Source organism: Brachypodium distachyon, chromosome 2 (assembly GCF_000005505.3).
Source record: "Brachypodium distachyon strain Bd21 chromosome 2, Brachypodium_distachyon_v3.0, whole genome shotgun sequence".
In the NCBI taxonomy this organism is placed as follows: domain Eukaryota; kingdom Viridiplantae; phylum Streptophyta; class Magnoliopsida; order Poales; family Poaceae; genus Brachypodium; species Brachypodium distachyon.
In genome coordinates, this window is record NC_016132.3 from 17,770,853 (window position 1) to 17,786,954 (window position 16,102).

The following is a 16,102-nucleotide window of genomic DNA, read 5'->3' on the forward strand; positions in this document are numbered from 1 at the left end:
AAAGTTGAGACATACTTTGTTGAACGGAGGGGGAAAAGGCGAGGTCGAGGTTGATGCCACTAAATTCGCTAACTGCTGCTTGCACGCTGCCAACTCCAAAAAAAGATATAACCAGAGAGTAAAATACACCAGCGGTCCTAATATTATTGACGAGGTGTCAAGTTAGTCCTAAAATTACTAGACTGCATATTTAGGTCCCAATATTTTGCTAAGTGTGTCTCGACAAATCCTACGCTCGTCCAGGAGCGTTTTGACCGGCCTATGTGGCGCATTGACTGAGTACACGTCAACCAAAGAGCCCGCTGGACATAACTGACGTGAGGAAAAATGCATCCACGAACCTAATATTATTGACGAGGTGTAAAGTTAGTCCTAAAATTATTAAACTGCATATTTAGGTCCTAATTTTTTGTTAAGTGGGTTACGAGAGGTTCTAAGCTCGTTTAGGAGCGTTTGACTGTCCTATGTGACCGAATACACGTGAGCCAAGGGGCCTGTTGTCATAATTGGCACTATGAAATAGTGCGCTGTCTCACTCATCGCCGCGGTTCTTGCCGACGTGTCACTGGAGTTGCGGCTAGGGAGAGTAGAGAATTGGGGTGGCTTGCTAGGTTTTAGGGGCTGCTACTGAGTTGTTGAGGGTGCTGGCGGCGAACCGGAGGAGGGCTGGCAATGAGCTCGTGTAGCGATGGAGGTCGGTGCTAGGGGGTGTACAACGACTACGCGTAGTGTGCCCGGGACCGCACGCAACGGTCCAAATGTCGTTCACGTTCCCGACGATACAAGGCACTAGCACAAGACTGACTTGTGGCTCTAGCTTCGGTGAAAAAAGACGATCAAGGCAATGTAGCTTAGAGATCATTGGGGCCACGAGGTTGGTCGTAGGTGTCATAGAGAACGAGGTTAGGACCTGTCGTGACCCACTTATCAAAAAAATAGGACTTAAATATGCAGTTTTAGTAATTTTAGTACTAACTTGACACATTATCAATAATATTAGGACCGATGGTGCATTTAATCTAATTTTATAATTTCAGTCATATATAGCGGCCCCTTTAGCTGACGTGCATTCGGTCAGCATGCCACTTAGGCTGGTCAAACGTTCTTGGACAAGCCTACAACCTGTCACAACATAGTTCCAAAAAAAATAGGACATAAATATGCAGTTTAATAATTTTAGGACTACGACACCTCGTCAATAATATTAGGACCGCAGGTGTATTTTACTCTATAACCAAACCTACACTCGCACCACATAGAACAGCAGAAGAAAGTCAGTCCAGGCAAATACAATCGGACCCGACCGCAAGGAACGCACGCAGCAGCGTTCTCAGCGGCGTCCACATAAAATTGGTTCAGCATTTAGATTCACAGCGTTATACTACACTAGCACTCGTTCTTGAATTACAACATTCGTGCAGCTTCTGCGAACTCAGGCAAGAAGCAACCAAAAAGAGGCACAATCCAAAAGCGGAAATTAACATAGCGTTAGCAGCTTGGTGTGAATAAGGAAATTGTACAAGCAAGTTATCCATGCTGCCACATGTAATTCAGATAGGGGGCCTTGAGGGACTGCCAGCAAGCTCAACAATGACTTGTGCAGCAGTTCCAACATCAGCAACGAGTCCACGGCATCATCACTTCACGTTCATACATTAATCACTAATTGCGTTTTGTCTGAGGTAGGCGCAGGCTGGAACAAAAATAGGCAGCCAGAGAACTTCTACTCCTTTCTTAAGTTACATAGTGCGCCGAGTGTAACTCATGAGAATACAATAACATCCTGAAAATACAGATGTGAACGGAAAAGATTTCAGCGAAATGCTAAAATTCCTACTTCTGCAAAGGGAGAGGTACGATGTTGATTGCCAATTTTATACTCCCTCCGATCCTAAATTGTTGTCAAAATATTACATGTATCTAGACGCATTTTAAGAATAGATACATCCATATTTGGGCAAATTTGAGTCAAGAATTTAGGATCAGAGGGAGTACTAAATATACTGGTTAGTCAGCCATTGCATACTTGAAACATCTGATAAATTTCTCAAAATCCTTAGCCTTGTAGCTATATCACAGTATCAGGTGCATATGGATGGCGCGAATCAGAGGTGGCTGGAAGATTCCTTATATCTGCTCAGGCTAAGTATAGTAAGTAGTTAATTCAAGAACTATGTGGGGCCATAATGGTAGAATCAATAAAATCGTCTACGGAATTGGACAAGATCTTTCCTCCCAAAAACCGCACTGGCTGTCTACTAGCATAGCATCAAATTCAAGCTTTCCTAATGTTCCCCCCTTTTACCCTATTCCGTAGTGTACAATTTCCAAAGCCGTAATGGAACATATGGTTCCTGATGGAGAGTGCACTACAGCTCTTACCACAATGGGTACATACATGTATAACAATTAACAACCGAAAAGTACAGGGTGGGGCACAACATCTTTCTCCCCTCGAACCAACTTGCCTTCCACAAGCCTAGACTAGAGCCTTTCTGATACCTCCCCCACTCCCCACTCCTATCCATTAATTGTGCAAAGTCCAAAGTAATAATGGAAAAGATGATCCTTAATGGAGTTGACATACATCTCTTATCAGGATGCGTAAAACAGCTGAAAAGGACGGGTTGGGGCAGATATTGGTGTGTGAGACTCTGAGTATGCAACTGAAAGGAGCAATCCCGACAAAAACATATACCTCTGCAGCAAGAGATTAGGCAGGGTCTATTAGTTGACTTATAGTGTCAATGGAAGGTAGGATTCCGGTTTGAGTTCCGTTGTCCGGTCAGCCAAGCAATTTACTCATTTAAAGTGAGTTAGGAAGCTAGGTATAAGCTAGCAAACGTAACAGCCAAAACTAAGAAAAGATTAGCAGACAGCCCAAAAAAATGCTCCGCAATAGCTCCATACAAATTAGGGCATGTACAATGGTTGATAAGACTGTCTTATCTTAGGCATTCCATGTCAATTAGAAAAGACAACAAAACATGTTGTACAATGGGTTATCTCTTAGTGTTCTATCTTAGAATTAATGTTTACATGAATAAAATTAACTAAATAAATGCTAAGAAAAGGTGAAATCTAGTACAATGGTAAATTTGCCTTATCTTTGCCTTATCATTCTTGTGAAGAGATCATCTCTTAATTAAGAGAAGGCTTGTGCCTTTTCTTCGTTTCTCTCTCTTTCACATCAGATTTTATCCTATGTGGCATCGCTAAGAGAAGGCTGACGTCACCCCATTGTACATGCCCTTAACAGGCTAATTCAATGATTGGTTTGCAATACTTTGCTTCGTACTAATGATAAATAACCAAAATCTAACTAGAGACTCCCACTCTCAAAAGTTTTAACCATGTTGTTTACTCCAAATCTACAATGCATCATAATATTGGTGAGGTGGTGATGATAGTGTCAAAATTGTGAAAAATTAAGGTTGAATCAGCCCCAAGAAACAAAAACAGTCGCAGAAAATAACCAGACAAACGCTGGACTGAATGTAATGCAAAATGTACCTCTCACAGATGAAACTTCCGAAATGGCACTCTCTCCATAGCTTAGAATGAGTTCATCTCAAGGCTATACATCCTCCTTTTGAGAAGCATCCTCACGGCTGTCCGATATGGCTCCTCAAATGCATCTGAAACCCAGGATCCACCTGCTGACCCAGCAGCTCCACTCCCAACTGAGTCCCGCATTGCATCCTCACTCGGCTTGATGGCCACCAGTGTTGCTCCATTCAGGACCGTCCCCCCAGGCAGCTCAATGTGTGGTGCGTACCACAGCCGCATGCTAAGCGCCGGCATGAGCGTGCGGTGTGAGCCATCAGATGCAGATACCGGCCTGACCCGCAGCTCCTGCAGTTGCCACTTGTCCATGGTGAGCACACCCTGCCCATCGGCGTCTGTCAGGTCCAGGCTCTCCAACGTCTTGTGGTCTGAAATGATGGGTTGCAGCAGGTAATGCCGGGCAGACGCCGCAATCAGCGAGCTGATCGTCCACACGACCCGCAGCTTCAGCCCCCCATTTGTGTAGAACGACTCCGGGATACTCCCTGACTCGTCAGATTCGCCACAGTCAGCAGCAGCGGCAGCAGCAGCTGCTGTGCCTGCACCGTCCTTGCCAGCAGAGGACGGTGAGGCGGATGCCGCGCCTAGGATGACACAGCTGCCGAGCGTGGACCCGAAGTCAGCCTTCCACTTGAGCAGCACGCCGTCGTCCATGCCGTGCTCGCAGGCCGGGAGCTCGATGCGCAGGCGGCGGAGCTCTTTGAAGGAACGCAGCACCTCCGAGGGCGAGTGGTGCGACACATCGCCAGACGGCGGCGACGAGGGCGACAGTGAGGCGAAGCGGCGGGAGGCAGAGGAGGAGGATGCCGGGAAGTCGGAGTCGGAGTTGCCGTGGGAGAGGATCTGGCCGAGCGCCTGGATGGGCTTGACGATGCCGCCGATGACCATGCGCGCGATCTGGGAGACGACGTTGCGCGCGCGGGCGGAGGCCGTGGGGGAGGAAGGCGCGGAGAGGGAGAAGTCGCCGGCGGCGGCGGCGGCGCCGGCGGAGGAGGCGTCGTCGGGGATGACGCAGTCGACGCGGACGAGCACGGAGTCGACGAGCGGCACGAGCGCGTGGAAGCGGCGGGAGACGAGGGAGCAGCGGCCGAGCGCCTTGACGTCGCCGATGCGGTTGAAGATGACGAGCAGGAGCGGGTCCGGGAGGCCGTCGAAGCGGTCCTCCCCCGCGGCGGCCGAGAGCCGGTGCTCCTCGCCGCCGGGGTCGCAGCTGCGCCATCGGCGGGACCCCGCGGCGGCTTCCTCGGCCATCGGCCGGCGGCGTCGCAGACCGGATCTGGAGCGGGAGAGGGAGGGGCGTGGGAGGCCACGAAGAGCGCTTAGAGAGAGAGAGAGAGAGAGAGAGAGAGAGAGAGGAGGTGGACGGCTTGCAGTCTCTTGTTGTTTTCTGTCCGGGAAGGGAAAAAAATGCAGTGGAGCCCCCACTCATTCCTGAAATCATGGGGATGTATAAATTTTTCCCTTCCTGGACAATTCGAGAGAGAAATTATCATGCTTTTTGTCGGTGCGAGGCCTCTGAGTGCCATCGGCCCGTCAGGATGATGATAAACTAAGCTAAGCAACCTCTAGATTAGAAGGAAAGAAAAGCTCTCCCCAGAAAGCTCGCTCGGCACGGACATATAATCTGCCATGACAATGCACGGTTCTTCCGTAATAAAGACAAAAAGAAGTAAAGCAAACAGTTATTAACTTCCACACTGCTTAAAGGCAAATTCGTTTTCCTCTGTTTGCTGTCCCCTGCTCTGGACAACAATACCGTGAGTATTCCATTCTTCGCGACGAAATCTACCGTGTTGATCCACACGGTAAATTTAGTCCACGTGAATTTAAATTACAGCGTTCTGTAATAAAATTCTTGATCCAGTGAAATGGCTGATGGGTGGCGGTCGGGCTGCAGTGCAGGGCACGGTCGGTGTCCATGGCCTGGCGTTTTCCCTTGGATCCTCTGGTTCTTTACTTCACTGTAGGACCGCCCGGGCGCTACGCAGACGTGGGGCTGTGGGCTGTGGCGTCTCTGGGGATGAGCACGCACTGGAGCATGCAGGGGGCACTGCTGCTGCACAGAACAGGTGGGGTGAGCTGCGGGACAGCGGGCTGGCACGGGAAAATGTGTCCGGGCGTTTCAGGTCTTTTTGACTCTTTTCCTGGGATTCTGCTGGAAAGGGTAGCGGTCACTCGATCTCAGACTCGCCTGCTGCCTCCACGCACAATGCAGGTGCTCTCTTCTCTTCGCAGGGAAAAAGACGGATGGACGATGGGACGGCAACCGCGCAAGGGCTATACTTGCTCGGATCCGTCCGTGCTGGATCTCTGGGTACAATCTTCATTGGGGAAGTCCAATAGCAACAGCCAGTTCCGTGTAATTGCAGCCATTTTTATGTATCTTATCTTGACCATAAATCAAACCGTGTTCCCATCAGGCCATGCATCAGCACGCTTGGTCTGTGGTTCGCGCGCGTGGAGGGTAGTCCAATCGAGAAAGAGAAGGAAAAGGAGGAAGAAGGCTTTTGCCGCGTGTGCAGCGGCTCGTGAGTGCTGCTGACCACACGCAACCGTGACACAAAACTCGGCAGCGGCACGCAGCGAAGTGAAAGCGATCATGCGGGACACGGTGGCTGGCTGCGCGTTCCGGGTCGGTGGGACGCGTCCCTCGGTACAGCTTGCCCTGACTGAGTGCTTCGTCCCAGCTCTCGATAATGCTTCAGGTGGTTGGGCGTTGTGGACGGGCTGGCTGGTCTCAGCCGTCGGGCTCCAGATCGGGCGGCCCGCCTGCCCCAACTTCCCTTCCAGACTGGTTCGAAACCTGGAATCATCGGCAATGCTGGACATGCGGCTGCAGCTGACATCAATCACGATTTGGAGGTGGGCGATTGTTGTTGCCACTTATTCTGTGCAGGATCAGAGCACAAAAAAATGGAAGATAATTTGATAGGATTCTTATTGCGAAGCGAATTCCAATATGTAGTACGGTTTGATCTAGTACGGAGAAGTAATCTTCCGAAAACACGCTATTAAGAAGAGCACACACATGATGGTGCACCTAGGTTCCATTGCACCGTTTCCCATCGTGCCTGCAACAAGTTCTGTGCTTTACCAACAAGACGGTACATGTTTAACTAATTATAGCAAACGGTGGGTGTGCCCTATATCGTTGAATGTTCAGGCTCCTCTCTGTTCCAACAAAATTAGTATGTGCTATTAAGAGTACATACACACAAATCCATTTGCCATCCAAATCTGTTCCTAGGCAGGTTTGATATCCGAATTTGTTCCCAGGCAGCCGTTCTAAGAAATGTCCCCTACTAGCTGAAAATATCCAAGTATAATTAGAGATATGAAAAGAGTATCCCAAGAACAGGTCAAAACCCAATAAACTCATGAGCTAATCTACAAAATATTATTGTACAGAAGAAGGGAGAAAATAATCTTCTACAGTCTAAACATAGAAGGGGTGGAACGAAGGTCCAGGTTCTGGAGTTTCAAGCCTATAGAGTAGGGAAACAAAAAGAAGGCAATGTTTTACATTGTCACTTGGCCACTCTACTTCTCAACCTCATCTCTGGAAACAAAAATGCCTCGGAACTAAGCCGCGCAAGGAGCTCATAGTAGACCAACAGGATTCCACTGGCACCTAAATTGTTTAGCACAAGTCACGTTAAAAATGAAGAGCATGCTAAATTAATTAAGAAGATCAACAGTGTAAATTGCCAGAGCATACATGTATTTCCATATGAGACATAATGCCCCATAAGATTATCTTTGCAACGGTGGGAAAGATGTAGGTAAATTGTTAAATTACCTTTCAAAGAACTTCCGCACAAAAGCTTAAGCATCGAATCAAAATTTGTCCTCATAGTATGATTTCAGAGTTTTAATCAGACGTTCCCTTAGTGCCTCTGGAACTTTTGACTTAAACACCCTTCCAGAATCAGTTATTAGCTGCTTTCTGCATTACAGGAGAAAGTATAAACATTAAACACATTGAACGATGCAGGCAAGCCAACCAGAAGTGCAATGAAGATCACACAAGCAGTCACACCCAAGGGAAATGCAATTTCCTATTTGGTACTGTATATGTTATGTGCTGGAGATTCTGAACAATAACTCCGCCAGGGAACATGCAAATAATCTTACCCTATTGGGAGGTCGGGCATCAACACAGACTAGTCTAAAAACATCTAAATTATGCTTATTAATGCGTACCTAACAAATATAAGATGCTCAAAAGAGGAAGACCATATTAATGAGAAATGGGATAAAGGCCACTGGAGAACATGAGTAAGAAGCAAATGGCATGCTATCAAGTCTATATATATGCTGCATACAGCAACCTTAAGGTCTAGTGATAGAGTTAACTTTTTAATAGTTGAAAAGTGATAATATTGATGCTGCAACCACACAGCGCAACAATGGCATAAAAAAAAGGATAATACGAAATGCTAATGATGCCGTAATAGCTGTGGATGGAACGTTAGGAAAACATTTGCCTATCAATCTCATGAGCAGAAGAACTATTACCATATTATCTAAACATACAAATAAAAATAAAGCATGAACACAAAAACTGGGAACAAAGCAAAATAGCTCACCTGATCTCATCATTATCTTGAGCTATGCCTGTGTTTTCTATACACCGCCTCTTTGTAGAACGCATGAACTGATAGACATCATCCACCCAACCACAGGACCGAAGCTCAGAAGATGCTGACTCAGCAAGCCTGATTTTTTAATTAAAAAGCAAACAGTAAGCATTGTGAAATTACTACAGCTTACAACACAAGTTGTCGCCCACTCATGGAATACAATATTCCCAAAACTCGCATATGGGTTACTGAAGTGGTTCAGAACTTCAGATGGATATATTTACAGATATATGGTAGGGGAGACAGGCGTCATGCATGATTTCTCAATCTTGAGGGATTATTCCCAAAGTACCAATCCATGACACCGTGAAATATGAATCTAGGCTGTCCAAGCTTCATGGAACGGATGGTGTACCGGGACTTGTGGTGTACCATAACCAAGTTATCCCCTTTATTTGTACAAAGAAACATGTTCTGTGGCACAAAATTTGAAACACTTGAGAAACAAGAAAGACAAATCCCTCTATCCATAGTAGCTAATCCAAAATGGGTTGTGAATTTCTCAAGATTTGAAACTTCAGAGCAGTTGTGTATATACCCTTCACTTTCTAGAATATTTATGAACTTCCAGACCAACTGGGTTCGGGTGCGCTTGGTGCAGCACAAGCCCCAGTGCGGGGGATTTGACACAATGCCCGTCTTTGAAAAAATGCAACACCCCTGTGGCAATGACATTTGTGTCTGGGGCCACTTTCAGTGAAAGAAAGCACGGCGTTTATAAAAGTGCAAACTTAAGTCATGGCAGTGTGCCAATTGTTTTTGGCTTAGTTATGCAACATACACCAGTTACGCAGTTCCAATTGGCTATTGTCAAAGCTACTTGATGAAAGTCATCATAGATAATACTAGTACCCAATGCAATTTTAGTGATGCGCAAACCGATGAAATTTGTTGTTTAGCGTTTCTGCATATGAACTGGGCTCAATTCAAAATAATCAAGTCAAAACGAGTAAAAGACTGTACATGGAAAGCATGCTATGTCTGGAACTAGGGAGGAAAAGAAAACAGTTGAATGGGCAAGTCAATAACAATACTATCAATTATTAAAGACTTACATTTCCTTGAACTTCCCTTCTCCCAGATGGTGCTTCAATGCACTGTCTTTGGCTGAAGCCACCACTTCCTTGACCGAGTTAACAGGCACCTCATCATGGTGTAAAACCGAGCCTTTAGAATTCTCTTTACTTCGAATGTTCTTGTCCAGTGTTGAGGCAGCATCATTAGAGGGCTGTTCAGGGTATTTTTCAGCACATGTGGCCTTATCAATGGTGGTCTCTTGTAGGTCAGCAGAATGAATTGGGTGTCCATTTCCATCTGCGTCTTGCAACATTCTTTGTGAATCAACGTCCATCTTATCGCAAGAAATAATACCATTAGATTTTCCAGGCTCACAGCCATTTGATTCAGGTAGTGTTACATTCCCATTAACTTCTGGCTTATTTCTTAAATTGAGGTCCTGTTTGCCATTTGATGAAACCTTTTCTGTTCCTGTATTCTTCAAGTGGATCGGCTTGACATGTGCACCCGGTGCAATCTTACCATTTTTCAGGGGTAGAGGGGCAATACCTTTAATAGAGCATGGCCCGTTCTGCTTCACTAATTGTATCTTCAAGGGCTCACTACATGTGGCACTTGATATGCCATTTCCATTGGTGTTGGAAGATTTAACTGCACTAGAAGAGTAACCATTTGTACAATGCTTTTGAGTTTTGGAACTCAGTATATAGAATAGGATATAGACCTTCTCAGACAAAACATCCTGAGAGCTTGAGAGAGAGACATGAGAATCATTACAACAATACCAGCGACCAATAGAATCCTGCACGTAAAGCAAGTTCGCAGAACATTTAGTGAGGTACCTTTTTACAAAAATGTTTAGCAAGACAAGATGTTAGGGCACTAAACCTGAGGAAGTTTAGATACTGTTTGAATGCAGCATATTACCTTAACATATGCATAGTAGTGACCAGACTCTGGGGAGAACCCTGAATGGACGATACTGGCAAAAAGATTATACACTGGCTGTGAATCCTGCAGATCCATATGAAGCAAATTAATACAATCAAAACAAAAGGGTTGCATACTTGATATGAATCAATACTAGCAAATGTTAAAACAAAACAGTGCATCAGTAAATAAAAAATATTATGTAGGAGAAAAATCCTGTGTTGCTCAAAGAACCAATTTTGCATGGAAGAATGGATTATTTGCCCCAAAGTTCACTAGCCTCATCACATATGCCCTAAAGTTCAGTGTAGAATATCTTTCACCCTTTTCATCACATGGCAATAGTTAAAATACCTCATCTTTTAATTAAATTGGCTTTTATTCCTAACACTAAATCATCCCATGTGAAAAGACAAAAACACACTTAATCTTACTTGGACCCCTTATCAACCCATCCATCGCTCTCTATTAACTGTCTCTGCTGCCTAGAGGAAGCACAGCCACTCAGACCGTTGTCCTATCAGGTACTGCTTCCGCCGCAGCCAGACCCTCCTCCCCGACATGCCGTCACCACAGCTGCTGTCCTCCCCCCATCTTGATGCTCCATTGACCAGACTCTTCTGGATACCGACCCTCGGTCCAGTACCCCAAAGAGGCCTGGAGAGAGCAGTGCCCTCTGCTGCCTAGGAGGCGCCCTAGTGCGCTGGAGAGAGCGATGCCCTCTGCCCACCTGGGAGACGAAGCTCTCTGCTCTGCCTGGTAGCTATTACGGAGTGGATTTCAAACAACAGGGGCATCTTGGTGCTTTCGCAGGGGGATATTTAGTGTTAGGAATAGCAAACAGTCTAATACTCCCTCCAATCCATAATAAGTGCCGGGGATTTAGTACAAAGTTAGTACAAGTTTGTACTAAATCCCAGACACTTATTATGGATCGGACGGAGTAACAAAGATGGAGTATTTTAATAAGTGTAATGTGAAGAAAAGGGTCAGAAATCCATTACACTGAACTTTAGGGCATATGTACCGAGGCTACTCAACTGTGGGGCAAATAATATATTCTCCCATTTTTGTTGTTGTTTCAAAACAACTGCCTTGTATGATGACTAAACTTGAGACAGAGTAACAAAGGGAAATTCTATCCAGTGGAGTTTGAGTGATCTATGATTAAAAATAGAGACAGTGAGATCCAAGAAAAGAAAAATCCTGAAAAGGGATGTCATAGACTTGTATTCCAGTTTTAGCCTGAATCTGGATGGCCTTTGAAAATTTTGCGACACACCCAAAGATGACCATAGGAACCTACAGAATACACAATTTCTGGGAAGTAATAACATCCAAAGGTCAAAATCAGGTCCAGCTACTGGCACCTATATTTTGGTGCATTTGTAATTTCATGCAGTTAAAATAGGCCATGTATTGGTTCCACAAGAGTGGCAAGCAAGCTATTACAACATAAGAGGGGAGGCATTCCTTTCAGGTATTATTAACAATATATAAGAAGCATGCTAAGCACTAGTTAAGAAGTCCCAACTTATTAGGCACTAGACATCACTGATAATCAGAAAGCTTCATTGAAGATTAACAGAAAAATACAAATATTCATTAGATAACTTTACGCTTTAGTATCACTGCACTAAAACTTTAAATGTATTGAAATACAAATGGTCTTAAACTGACATCTGCGCTTTCTGACAATCGATCAGAAAAATAACTTCCAATGTTGGATTGTATTTGTCACCAAAGGATTAAAAAAGGTCCACATTACTGGGGTGCACTTTTACGGCTTGGTTTGTATATAACTAAACAAAAACTCTTCAATTCTTCATCTACATAGTAGTTTTCCTTTCTGAGCCATGAAGTATAACTTGTATCCAAATCTGATTGTTCTTCATAACTCCAACTACTTGTCTACACCAACAAAGTCAGGAAACAAGAACGTTATCTTATTACCGCAAAGAAACAAGCAGAAAAATATCTAATGGATACTAAGACAACATTAAACTACCATTTAGACATATTTATAGACTATCATGCAAACAGACAGGTATGCTTTAGTTAAGATACATACAGTTTGCAACCTTAAAGAGAGTTACTTATTAATCAGTATTTTCCTTTTTTGTCTGGCACAGAGTCAGCAGCCTGGTTTCAACGGAGCAGACAAGAAGCTCATAAGTAAAAGGTAAGATAATAGTTGGGTTATCAAAACAAGACATAAAGCTAATTCCCTGCTATTTACTTGGCTCTATTGAACTTTATGACAAACATACAGATTGCTAAAATAGGTATCAGAACTCAAGTTTGCAAATTGCTACGAGTAGTGATATACATCTGCCATCTTATATACCAATACAAGTAAGGGTCTGGATCTGAGCAATTGTTGCTTCAACAATTACACTTGCTCAGACAGACCCTTTAGAACTAAGGAAGATTTTTTTTAAATGGACTTGATTGTCAATTGTATTGCTTTCATCCTTCTTTCCGTTAATTGGTTCGAAATCATTCATGTTGAACTATAGTGCAGTGAACCACAGATGATCGATCCAGTACATGATTGCAAAAGGTGTCCCTGTACTAAGTACTAACTACAGATTGATGGTACTACGTAATAGCAAAACCACAAAAAGTAGTATAGCAAGCGTATATCAATCAATAAGCTAACATGTGATCAAAAGTAACCTTACACACAGAGTAAATATCTTTCGTAACAAGTTTTATGTTCAACAATACCCCGAACAGTGTGGTGATCAAAAGGTCATACCTGGTTTTTGTTATACATGAAGTCTGAAAGAATAAGAGATTCCTTGAACCCTATGTTCCTGTTGATCTTCCCGCCATTTATTCCTTCAAACCTCTAATGATAGTCCCCCAGCAAATGAGAACAAAAAAAGACCATGAGCAATACCTCTTAACCAAGCTAAATAAAAAAAATATTTTTTGCGGAATAAAATAACAGGAATAAAAATTGAGAACCTTCAGTTGTATGACAAGCACCTTAGGTGCCCTGAGTATGAACATTTGCTTCCGCGCTGAGGTGAGCTTCTTACATCTGCAGTACCAAAATTCACATTTCACAGTTTAGGAAACAAAGGAAAAATTAAGGAATTGGGGATGCGGGGTGGAGGATGCGAGAAGGTAAACAGCGTGCGATAGAACAAATACAGAAAATTTGTAGTCGCTTCATGAGAAAGTTTTTGAGTAAACTACAATTAAATTAACCATACATATTCCATTCACACGTTCCCCAGAAATGATATGACTACAGTACACCTTATGCATCACTATGAACTCTTTTGGGAATTTTTTAGAGCCCGCATGTGTGAAAAACCCTGAAGGGGTGCAGATGAGTATGGGCGCACCAGATTCGCTTTAATACTTTGCCCCTCTACAATCGAGAAAAATCAAACTCGCTGTCCTCCCACATTGTCTACTCCTATTAGTCCCCAACCCCCAAGTCTGTGGTGAACTTAGTGATGCTTGTGCATGGAAACAAAAGTGACCATACGTTTTCCCAGCAGATATTCTTGTAATCAAATTCCTGCTTAACTTGCAATCCTAAGTATTTCATCTGGAAATCTAGTAACTAGATGTAACGCTCCCATCATTGCAAGTAATAAATTCCCACTAGATTCGGAATATATTGTCAGTAAGCTAGCCACCAAAAGTATACCTTTCGCAACTGTACTTGTTTGCACCCTCCAATAATTCAGGCCGAAAAAAGCAGGCAAGAGCATCACCAACAGAACTGCTCCCGAGCAGATCAAGGCTGATGTCCATGATCTCGTCGGTCTTGTTTGACTCTCCCTTGCACACAAGGCACTTCACCTGGCTGAGCAGCGCCCCGCCAAATGTCTCCCTCATCAACATACAGTTCCCCTGACCCCGGCCCTCCTCCTGGCCACAGTCTCCATTGGCACTTGCCGCAGGGAGGCGCTTGCGTACCCTGAGGCAAGCAGTATGACAGGCGTCTATGACGTAGCGTAGGAACTCATGTGCATCCTCCTGGCGCCCCCAGCGGAAGTGCTCGGCAAAGAGCGGCAGGCAGCGGATGATCTTCCCCGGTGAGTCCAGCGCCCCTGCTTCTGCCCGAAGCATGCGCACGATCTGCCGTTCAAGCACGCAGAATGCACACTCCTTGTCCCTGTTCGGAAACACCTTTTGGCCTACAAGCAGACAAAAACATCAGCTTCCCCATGAATTGCACGAACACAAGCAGACTAATTAAAAGTGCGCGCTAGGGTTTCATACATAGATTGGAGTGGCGGGAGTTCAGGCAGAAGTTGGCGAGGGGAGGGGTGGAGGCGAGGCACTGGAGCACGCTGTTGAGGTAGCAGGTGTTGCCGAGGTTCTTCAGCCCGAGGGGCGGGCCCAAGCGGGGGCGCCGCGGCGGCGGCGGGGACGGCGGCTGCGCGGTCGGTGCCATCACCGGCTCCGAGTGGTGGGGGCAGCGCCTCCGCGGGGAAGCTCGACGTCCTCCTCCTCCTCCTCTGAACGTAGCACCGCCGCCGCCGCCGCCCACACCTCATCCGATCGCATCGCCCACCAGAGCGCGCCGCGGAGAACTGGCCACCGTGGTGGTTGTCGGCGCTCCTGTGGCGAGCTCTAGGGGTGGTTAGCGCGGCTGGCGAGCTCAGGCTGGAGCGCGAGCAAGGGCAGGGCCCTCGATTGACGATTCGAGGAGGAGGACGACGACGAACGGGGGGAGGGAGACGAGGGGACTTGGGGGTGGATTTTGTTTCCCCGTCGGGCTCGAAGGAAGCGAGTAGATACTTTGATGGGCTCGCGCGGCCGAGTTTGGCGAGCGGTAGACCAGTTTGGTCAAGAGTTCTTCTGGCTCTCTCGCCTGGTCTCCCAACGCTTCTTCTTTTTTGAGAAATTGGTTTCCCAATGCTGCTATGTTTTGATTAAATTCAAGAAAATACTCCGGATGCTTCTCCAGAACAATGATTTCCCAATGTACTGCGTTCCTTTTTTGTTGTCGCTAGATTTGCTTTATGACATAAAAAGAGCTATGTTTCCTTTTTGAGGTAAACGTATTCATACCATAGACAGATTATAGATGAAAAAAAAGATACAAAAACTTCATCGAACATTGCCGTCGCGGTTGCCGTCGGAGAAGAAGAAGACCTGCAGCATTTCCCGAGACACCATCATAAGAAGCTTTGAGAGCCGCCCCATAGTAGCCCGCCGCGAGAGGCGGGATCTTGATGACGAATAAGGCTCGATGAAGGCCGGGGAAACACACTGTGTCTCACCGGTCGCAATTCAACCAACCTCGTCGGAGCTAGGCGAGCATGAAGAATGAGGACACCACCTCCAGAATGCCACCGCGACGCAAAAAACGACAAAGAACATAGCACACCATCCGCACGCGCTTCGCGGTAGCACCAGAGAAGAAGCGGGAAATGCATTATTCCAATAGAAACCGTCGCCTCCGTCACGCCAGACGCCAACGGACACCTGAACCTAGAAAATAGGACTAAACGCTCTACCGCGCCGCATATCCGGGTCCACGCACGCCCGACTGGACAAAAGGCCGCCACAAACGAGAGGAACCACCGGTCTCGCCGTGGAGATGCGGAATCACCCGCTTCTGCGCTCGCGGTTGTAACGAGAAAAGAGGTATGGTTCAATAAACATGAATTTTGTAAATTGTAGTAATTTGTTATAATAGTTTATGTTGTTGTTTGTGTGTTGTTTTTAATGCACTAGGTTCCGTGTAAAAAACATGGGTACATTCTTCTTGTGTTGGTTAGATTGTTTAGTAAAAGTGGTCACCTCATCAACCAACAATGATTCATCTGACCCCTCCAAATGGATATTTGATTAGTTTCTTCTCTAGGAAGGGAGAAAAAATTGTCTTGGAGGGAGGGGGAAAGAGAGAGCAACACGCACAGTCGCACACTAGATCATTTTTGCGAAAAAAGTCGTTCCACAAGTGATAG

General features: G+C 45.6%; 2 protein-coding genes across 3 annotated transcripts; both read right to left on the reverse strand.

The window, feature by feature from the left end:
* Positions 1-1,260: 1,260 nt before the first annotated feature.
* LOC100842849 (F-box protein At5g46170) lies at positions 1,261-5,052 on the reverse strand. Of its 2 annotated transcripts, XR_002963813.1 has the most exons (3): positions 3,514-5,052; positions 2,588-2,700; positions 1,261-1,783 (listed from the first exon to the last, which is right to left on the reverse strand). XR_002963813.1 is itself a non-coding variant. In XM_003568092.4 (2 exons), the coding sequence occupies exon 1, from the start codon at positions 4,816-4,818 to the stop codon at positions 3,556-3,558; it is 1,263 nt and encodes a 420-aa protein (XP_003568140.1). In that variant the 5' UTR covers positions 4,819-5,015; the 3' UTR covers positions 1,261-1,783; positions 3,514-3,555. The 2 variants fall into 2 exon arrangements, 1 of the variants encoding a protein (XP_003568140.1); XM_003568092.4 differs by lacking the exon at positions 2,588-2,700 and having other exon boundaries at positions 3,514-5,015.
* A 1,818-nt stretch (positions 5,053-6,870) lies between these two features.
* LOC100843351 (ubiquitin carboxyl-terminal hydrolase 25) lies at positions 6,871-14,919 on the reverse strand. Its single transcript, XM_003568094.4, has 9 exons — positions 14,406-14,919; positions 13,828-14,320; positions 13,131-13,206; positions 12,919-13,011; positions 10,155-10,241; positions 9,266-10,029; positions 8,157-8,285; positions 7,367-7,513; positions 6,871-7,198 (listed from the first exon to the last, which is right to left on the reverse strand). Exons 1-8 carry the CDS (start codon positions 14,578-14,580, stop codon positions 7,405-7,407), a joined length of 1,926 nt encoding a protein of 641 aa, XP_003568142.1. The 5' UTR covers positions 14,581-14,919; the 3' UTR covers positions 6,871-7,198; positions 7,367-7,404.
* Between the last annotated feature and the right edge of the window lie 1,183 nt (positions 14,920-16,102).